The sequence below is a fragment of the Artemia franciscana genome, unplaced genomic scaffold (assembly GCF_032884065.1).
Source record: "Artemia franciscana unplaced genomic scaffold, ASM3288406v1 PGA_scaffold_330, whole genome shotgun sequence".
NCBI classification, from domain to species: Eukaryota; Metazoa; Arthropoda; class Branchiopoda; order Anostraca; family Artemiidae; genus Artemia; species Artemia franciscana.
The window spans coordinates 299,226-308,874 of record NW_027062669.1 but is presented as its reverse complement, the minus strand read 5'-3'; the positions used below and the strand labels follow the sequence as shown (position 1 = coordinate 308,874).

The 9,649-nt window shown below is 36.8% G+C and overlaps 1 protein-coding gene across 1 annotated transcript in view; it reads right to left on the bottom strand.

The window, feature by feature from the left end:
- Positions 1-895: 895 nt before the first annotated feature.
- The window catches only part of LOC136041715 (zinc finger protein 16-like), a 30,045-nt gene continuing 21,291 nt past the window's right edge, over positions 896-9,649 (bottom strand). Inside the window, exon 4 of the mRNA XM_065726457.1 lies at positions 896-5,329. Within this exon, the coding sequence (XP_065582529.1) occupies positions 4,191-5,329 (1,139 nt within the window). The 3' untranslated portion in view covers positions 896-4,190. The remainder of the gene's footprint in view (positions 5,330-9,649) is intronic.

Genomic DNA, 9,649 nt, shown 5'->3' with positions numbered 1-9,649 from the left:
ATCAACTGTGGCTGTGGTTGCTGCCATTGCATTTGGACCGGGGTGTAATAAATTTGTGGGGGGTAGTTTACTGATCCTGCATTGGGATTTTGCATCATCATCTGTCCTTGATTTGAATACACATTACTAGGTTGCATTTGTCCCTGGTACACAGTATTATAATAAAGCTGGGTTTGGCCAGCCTGGACATGTTCACTTCTGCTTTCGTTCACTGGCAACTGATGTTGGTTGGCTGTGCAGTTCATATACCCACTTGGGCTTCTCACATTCTGGTATTGCACTGGACCAAGGTCCACCAGGGGCACTTGGCCCGATTCCATGATTGTCCCTTCAGCCTGGACATGTTCACTTCTGCTTTCGTTCACTGGCAACTGATGTTGGTTGGCTGTGCAGTTCATATACCCGCTTGGGCTTCTCACATTCTGGTATTGCACTAGACCAAGGTCCACCAGGGGCACTTGGCCCGATTCCATGATTGTCCCTTCAGGGTCTACACAAATTATACACCAAAATGTAGCTCACAGTTACACGAATCTCTCTCTGATAAAAATTCTTTTATCAATGTCCTCTCTTCATTACTATAAGCTGTTAATATATCTCGGTCACAAAAAGTATTGTCCGAGAAAGAAACAGTCTTTAAAACTCGGTCACAAAAATCTAAAACCAACTGATACGCTATATTCTAACAATACAATGCGGCGACAGTTCAGTTCTGGTTAAACCAGTGTTCAGCCAGTGAATTGTTTCTGTGACGATTGAATTGGATAACTCTCACTCAACTTTGTTAATTACTCATCCGTTTTTCGTCTTGTCTATCATTTTGCACGTCCTGTAGATTTTTCGAGCCAAGGTTCATCCATGCACATTATCGGCGTTTTCTTGTAGATTTCCCACAATTCAACTTTCCTGTTTTTGAATATCTCGCCAACTTCTTTGATGCCGATTTTACCCGCTTTCGGCAAGACAATTATATTTTCGCTATACCAACAAAACGAGATTCCAGTTCCAATTGCAAAATTTTGTGTACAGGGCATACGAACTACCAGTTAGTCCTCTCCCCCCTTTGGCCTATAAAAAGTATGATCAGATATTCAGAAATCCATCAATATCCTCTGTAACCTAATCTTCTTATTAGTTAAAATCCAATCATCCCAATTACAACTCTTAATTCTATTGATGGGTTATGGGAAGTGTGGGTATTTGAGTTACCTATCCCCAACAGTTTAAGACTTACAGGCCAGTTGGAACCAATTCGGTTCTTCAAACCCACTCCCATTCTTTTCTGCACTCTCCAAAACAAATAATGAATAACCTCTTTTTTTTAATCACCTCATAGTGAATTAATAATCACTAAACAATTTGCATCTTCTTTAAAATATAAGTAGATGCCTTAAAAATCTTTCTTTCCACATGCCAAGGTAGGTTAGAATTCCGGATTTCAGTGTAGGTATTTGAAATATTAGATATTTAGCATGAGGAAAATGGTGTTAACATTCAGCAGCTGAGAATTAAATAAGACATACCAGATAGGTAATCAGTTGAGAAGCAAACACAGTATAGAGAGGAGTGATGCAGCTTCTAATAAAATAACAAACTACTGAGAAGAAGGGCACTTGATTTCCGACGGTAATATAGCACAGTTTGTAATCTAGTATGAAAAGGAGACAATCAATTTACTGTGACTAACATTAGATCTTCGCCTAATAATGTCATGTGAATTGAAGTCAGAGGGATGACTTGGGATAAACAAAGAAGCCTTGACTTCCAGTAAATCAACATTAATATTATATTTGATGCCTTTATGGATTGGAGCATTTTGGAAATAAATCTTGTTGCCTTTGGCCTGAAGGTTCAGAAGTTTTCTTCTAATGTTGAACAAGTCCTTATCATTAACAATTCTTTTAATTTTTTTAACAACAGTATTGCTGATTTTTATACAGAAAGGCAAAAATATTCTCATCTACAATGCTATAAATATGATAACATCTAGGACCAGGCGAAATCCGTATAATTCAGCTAACAAAATGGAATATCCCAAAGGAAGGGGTAGAAAAAGACTAAGGTCCAATAATGGAACATTTGTTTCACTCCAGCTCTCTCCCCCTGAACTGATGCATTTGAATACATTTTCCCGTGCTTAGGGTAAAAATTCGAAATCTGTTCAGCCAAAATAGTCTGGATCTCATGATCGGGAATTTGGTTTTTATTTATTGGAATAAATTCTACTTGACAACTAAGCCAACTAATTTCCCAAGGCAAAGTGTCAGTAAAAAAGTACACATAGGGGGAATACTCAAGCTATTTTGGGACCTCCACTTGAAAGTGATTCTAAGATAAATGGCCATTGGTGCCAGCTGCCTTCAAAGTGAAGGCATGATTATACAAAAAATGCTTGCTGCCATAAGCTTGAATTCGCGAGAAGTATTACTTCCTTTTAATTCATGCTCTTTCACTTAAGGAAACCAAACCAGACAGTTGTTTAAATTTAGACAGAGGAATATGCACAATCAATATGTGATATGGAAATATGGAAAATGAAAAATTGATAGAAAATAGCAGTAAAGATTGCAGAAACACTATCCACATGGATAGATGCAACCAGTGGCGTCCCACAAGGTAGTGTTCTTGGCCCAGTCTTGTTCGTAATGTACATAGATTTTTGCATAAATGTCATTTCCCAAACCGACTTCGGCCTGTTTGCAAACGACACGAAGCTCCTGTGAGAAGCTAGTGCATCATCACAAATCCAAAGCGAATTGGACGCACTGACAGAGAAGCTCGAAGAATGGCAATTGTCATCAAATGTAGCAAAATGCTCTGTCGTCCATCATGGCCGCTAAAATCCGAAGTGCTCATACAGAATGAAAGGTATTGACCTGACAAAATCTACCTGCAAAAACAACCTATTTATAATTCTGAGCTTGGACCTCAAACCAGAAAAGCATATTGGCCTGGTTGTGCGTAAAGCATCAAATACTCTCTGGCTACTCACTCACTCCCTATTCAACATACTCAAGCTACGTCAGGCCACAGCTTGAATACGTCACTGTCATCTGGTCGCCATATCTAAAAAAGGATACTGAAAGAATAGAACGAGTCCAGAAACACTTTGTAAAACGACTTCAAGGATTCAGAAACTTTCCGTATGACGAAGCTCTAAGAAGGCTCACTCTCCATTAACTTGAGACAAGAAAAACGATCTTAGACTTAAAAACCCTCTTCAAGATAGTTCACAAGAATTTTGGGAACGTAAAAGACAAGCTTGTTCAAACAACTCCCCAAAGTAACACAAGATCACACAGTCTGCAAATGGAGTCTGTGAAGATGAAGATTGCAAGACCTAATTCTTACCATCATTCGTTCATACCCTGGGTCATCAGGATCTGGAACAGACTACCATTTCCAGTCGAAAAGATGATTTCACTGGAAGTCTTCTCCAATAGCCTAAACATACGATATCTCGAGACTTTCAACGTAGGACGACGGCAATTAAATGGCATTAAATGGCAATCGTGCCACGTTCAATCCGCTCTTCGCCCTGCCATAACATTTTTCTTTTAATAAAGTGTCAGTTATGTGGAAATTTTGTATTGAGAGGCATGAGAAATAAATCATTATTATTATTATTATGAAATGGACATTAAAAATTCACAAACGGCAAAATTAATTTCTTAATTCCAATGCCATATAGAGCTGACTTATGAAGAGTTAAAAATTGAATGCCTACCACCCTCCTTCCCGCCCTAAATAAAATAATTCACGGTATTTTCAACTGAAACCTTCAGTTTTAAAACAACACAGGGTGATCTTACCTAAAAGGGACACAAAATTTGTCACCTATCTAACAGAACATAATAAGTAATCTATAACATTAAAAAGGGTTTTCACTTGTATGCATTCTTTAGTGCTTATTCAAAGAGCTGGATGTGGAAAGTTTTTTTGTTTGTATAATACTTTCATATATAAATGTAGAAATTAGCACTTAAATAGCTTGGATCAGTAATTTTTTTTTATTTACATAAAATTTTACGGTTTTCACCTGTACATCCTCATTAGAGCTTATTCAAAGAACCTGTTTCACATAATCTTTTCTTATATATTTTACACTAAAGCATTTTTCACTTGTGTGCACTTGTAGTCAAAAGTACCGATTTAGCAAAATCCCTGTTTCATATATCACACGGGAAAGTTTATTCACGTGTATGCACACGTTTATGTTTAATCAAATGTGGCGACTGAGTAAAAGTTTTCTTACATATATCACATTGGAAGGGTTTTTCACCTGTATGTACTCGTTTATGTCTGGTCAATTCTCCCGACATAGCAAAGGCTTTCTTGCATATATTACATTGGAAAGGTTTTTCACCAGTATGAATTCGTTTATGCTTCACCAAATGTGGCGACTGAGCAAAAGTTTTGTTACATATATCACATTGGAAGGGTTTTTCTCCAGTATGTACTCGTTTATGACTGACCAAATTTCCTGACAGAGCAAAATTTTTCTTGCATATATTACACTGGAAGGGTTTTTCACCAGTATGCACTCGATTATGAGCAGCCAATGTTCCTGATTGAGCAAAGGTTTTTTCACATATATCACATTGGAAGGGTTTTTCACCTGTATGCACTCGTTTATGTATAGCCAAATTTGCCAACCGAGCAAAAGTTTTCTGACATATGTCACATTGGACAGATTTTTCACTTGTATGTCTTCTTTGGTGCCTATTTAAATTACTTATTACTGAAAAGACTTTCTCACATATATTACATTTAAATGATTTGCTTCCTCTATGAGTTCCTTGATGCATTTTAAGTTTGCATTTAGTGGGAAACCTCATTTTGCATATATTACACTCATGGTGTTTTCTAAACGTCTTGTTGTGCGAGTGACGGCTCAAAAGATTTTTCTTATCGTTTTGGCCTGTTACTCTGGAATTCAATTCAAAAGTATTTATAGTGACACTTGTGAACAATTTCTGCGATGTAACTTTGGAGGTGGCACCCTGTAATTCTGTTTCAAACTTGTTTTGTGAAAAATGGCCCTGTAAAATCAAATGTTCTTTCACGTTATCGATATTGTTTTGCAAACAAATTGGACATCTTCTTGTTTCTCCCATTTGATGCTCCATAAAATGAGCAACAAAATCTTTATAATCCCTGATTACAGCAGGACAGATATCGCATTCTATTGGTGAAAGTTCTTCGCAGCCAGTGTCTATATGAAGATCTAGTATCAGAAACGATGTCTCTGTCTTTCCGCAAGAGTTGCAACGCCAGAGCTTTGGCTGACTTACACTACCATTGCTGCAGATTGTTGAATTCATTACTCCTAAAAGTAGGAAACAAGATTAATTAAAAGTCAACATACCAGTTAAAAAGAAGCACGTGAATATTTAATATCCTGAAGAATTGGACGAATGGGATCTACGCTTCAAAAATCTGTTTCATTTTATGGAAATTAATCTTCAAAATTCAATCTTAAAGAAATAAATAATCTTTTCTCTCCTTATATAAGAGAGAATTCTCGCTTTATGTTTTCCTTCCTTTATCTCTAAAATTTGTTTGATCTAAATTGAAGTTTTATTTTCTGTCTGTTCTTTATCTATTTAAACTCTATTTAATTATAATACTGAAAATACGTACACTACAGCAGGGGCGGATCTAGCCAGGGAGGGGGACAAGCAACCCGGATGGTGCAATTGAAGTGAGCAAACTAAAGAGAGAAAACAAAATTCCACGAAAAAAGAACTCCGTTTCCTCTAATCTATAATTGATGTTTAAGCTGCAGCAAGTTTTATTAAAAGTTAAAGCTTACCATAACTAATTACTGGTTACCACAACTAATTGTTGTGACTTGTACTTATTAACAAACAATAATGTTTGTTCGGTAAGAAGGATCCTTCATTTTTGGGTATTACCGATTTTAAGGTGAATATTTCTAACAAATCTCATAGAGAACTTTTTATTTTTCTTAATTTACTATTTTTCAGCTATCCCTTCAACCATGATCAATTTCAGATTTGAATCAATTCACATTTTCATTCATAATCTTTTCCCATTTTCGTAGCACGGAAAGACGAGACAGTAAGGAAGCAAATAATGAAAGAAAAAAAAAAGAAAATAAGAATGCTGAGAAAAAACAGGTATGACTATAAACTCTTTCAAAATGTTTCAACCTGAACATAAAACTTAACATTTACAAGATTTCAAATAAGGCCTTCACTTTCAGTCTTGAAAGGAAAATAGAATTAGTAAAACAAAAAGAATACATTTCTAATTTTGATATTTTTTATTATATTGAAAGTTCGTTGTTTGTTTTTAATTAATTAAAGTTGTTTTTTAATCTAAATAAAATCCAACTGGAAGTACAGGTCAACAATAAAGCTTAAAAATGACAGAAATTATATCGCATATGAGGAGAACCATCCCCTCCTCGGGATTGGCTGTTTACGATATAAATTTTTAGTGCCTGGAAAGCTTTTTATTCCAATTAAACGGCACTTTTCGTGCCAGTTCAAGAAGAAACGGGAAAAGGAAGTCAAACTTTAGCGTAAGGAGTTAGAGATTAAGGAGGGAACTGTGCCCCTTCTACATATAATAATGTGTGTTCTCTCTAGGTCTGAGTGTTACCTCTAACTGTCACTTGAAAAAAAATTCTCGTTAATTTCAGATCGTTTCTCAATTAATGCCAGACAATCTATCTCCTTCCTCCGCTAAAACTTCCCCAGCCAAAAATACATTCATGGACAATTTTTGCCGCATAATATCCAAGCACCCAACCCCCACAAAAAAAGAAAAATGCAATTCTTGCAAAAAATCCTCTAGAGAACTGCATACAGACAATTCACCCTGATTCTTCTTACTTTCATTTATTTTTTTTATTATTAATTTCAGGCTGTTTTTCACATAATGCCTGAAATTCCTCCTCCTCCCCTCTTGGAAAACATTCCATAAAATACCCCTTAAAGAAAAGCTTCGTCTCGGGGAAACTCCCTCATCGAAATTTTCTCCCATGGGGAAATCCTTCCAGATGATTCCACCCCGCAGAAAATTTCCCCAGGAACTGATTCACAAGTAGATCAGTTTTGTATTTCTTCCTTTTTTTTTGTATTTTTCTTGTCCTTAATTTCTCAGTCATGCAAAATAAATCATCATTAAGAGCGAATGGGACTTTCGTATTAGCATTGACCGAGAAATAAAAAAAAAACGTCACTGAATGAGAACCAAATTCCAGCATTGGGTTTTTCATATTGGATTCTAATTCCTAAAACTTTACGATGGATCACAAACACTCTAACCTTGTTCCAACAATGTCTGGTACGCTAATTGATCGGATATAAGGTTTTACGTTTATCATCTGGGATGTGAAATGGAAAATTACAAAATTCCAAAACATTTTTACTTGAAAAAGGAATATTATAATAGTCTTATTTTCCAGATAGGATGTCATGGCCAATTCTGTCTCCCCTCAAAAACGTTTGGAATAGAAGACCTTGGGCATACTTTCACTGCTTTTCTTAAAAACGCACAATTTTTCTTTGAAATTAATATTTTAACCGAAGCTGATTGGCATGATTGCTTTTCTCCTATGAGATTTATGATCGTCCTAAAAAACTTATATTCTGACCCAAGCTGATTGGCATGATTGCATTTCTTCTATAAAATTTATTATCATCTAATGAAACTTATATTCTAACAAAAGCAGATCGGCAGGAGTGCTGATGCCCACTATATAATACTGTTTTAGTTGTGTCAATATGGTTGATCTATGATTTATGAGGCTAGTCGACACGTACGTTTGACCACTATAAAAATCAATAGCAATTTCAACCATCTGGTCAATTTGCTCTGAACTTTGTAAGATTCAACAATGTAGTAACTTTTACCACAGCAACAAATATTTAGAGCCCAATTCCTAAAATTGGTTTCAATCAGAAACTCTTTTCGCTATCTGAATTCACTAAGTGCAAAGATTTTCATACAGGGACGTTTATTCGTCAAAGTTTAGGAAAGGTCTAAGAATTTCATACAAAAACATTCGTACTAAACGAAACTAGCTTGTGTCTCGGCTATCCTTCAAAACAGGCAATCCGTCTTTTTCAAACCACACGCTCACGAATTGGAATCTGAGAAAATAAATATCATAATGAAACCAAAGAAAATAAATAACCAAAAGAAAAGAAAAATGATAAACCATCACATCCCTCCCCCGTCAGCATTGATTCATGAGTTCTTCATTCAAGGCCTCATTTATGACGGGAAATGAGGGAGGACAACTTTAAGCAGTATTTACAAGAAGGGTGCCACTTTGGCTTATTCTTATGACAGACAAGTAAGTACAGACTGAACCCGTCTCAACCGGACTGCCAGACAAGTTACAATTCTTTCTGTAGTTTTTGATGTCTGTAAATAACGCAGGCCAAAAGTATTTCGGCAAAATACGATCAGCTATTTTCTCATCAGACATGTGAAAACCATCTTGTCTGAAGTGTCACTCCGTGATTAGGCACTCATGGAAAATTCCTAAGGGCACGGCAATTTGGGAAAGGTGATTGTTGAAAAACCTTCTTGAGATTTCAGGCTCATATCATGTGTATTTGGTACCACTTGGATCCATCATTTTAAACGCCAACAGTTCTGCATAATACTGTAGTGAACCGTCTGTTATTTGCAACTGGGTTACTTTGCCGTAGGTTAATAAATACAGGTGCTCCAGCATATCTACATTCTCCATGACGACGATTCGTTCTGGCTCCTGGGATAAAAATTTATATACAATATTTGCAAAACAAAGAGGGGTAGCCTATTCCTGATATCTTGATAAGGAGTAAGCGTTGGCATTTACAACTCTTGGGCGGCTACTAACGGTGAAATCATAATCTTGTAGGGTAAGAATCCACCGAGCTAATATTGCGTTCTGATTGGATATCGCATGAAACCACCGTAAGGCATCATGGTCAGTTTAGACGACAAAATGCCAACTTGCTAGGGAGTAGTGGAACTTGATAATTCCCCGTTTCTTTGCTAGCGCCTGCGTCTCAATCGTAGAGTATGGACTCCCAGCAAGTGTCAGTTTCCTGGTGATGAAGCTAAAACGATGTTCCTCGCCATCAGCCGACTAGGTCAAGACTACCCCCAGTCCTGCTCGCGTCCATTTGCAGTATGAAGGATTTATTATAGTTTGGATTTCTCATAACCAGAACTGAACACAACGCCTCCTTCATGGACTCAAACGCCAGTACTGCATTGGGAGTCCATCTCGACTGCTTTAGGGGCCTTTGTGGTCGTCATCTGATGGAGTGGTTCGACCGAAGGTTCAAAATTCTGGCTAAGGCCATAGTATTCAACTAGTCCCATATATACTCGAACATCCTTTTTCGAGATGGGTTTTTGATAATAACAATTCCCTAGATTGGGCTCGTCGATGGCTTAACGACTCCATTTCCTACCATATGTCCTAAGAACTCGCTCCTGTATCCCCAAATCTGCACTTCTTTGGATTAACTGTAAGCACTGCTGATTGCAATCTTTGTAGCATCATTTCGATTTGTCACAGGTGGTCATCAAAAGTATAATTGAATATCACAATATCGTCGATCTAGATGTGACAGAATTTCAAATCTCTGAGAAAACGATCCATGAGCTTTTG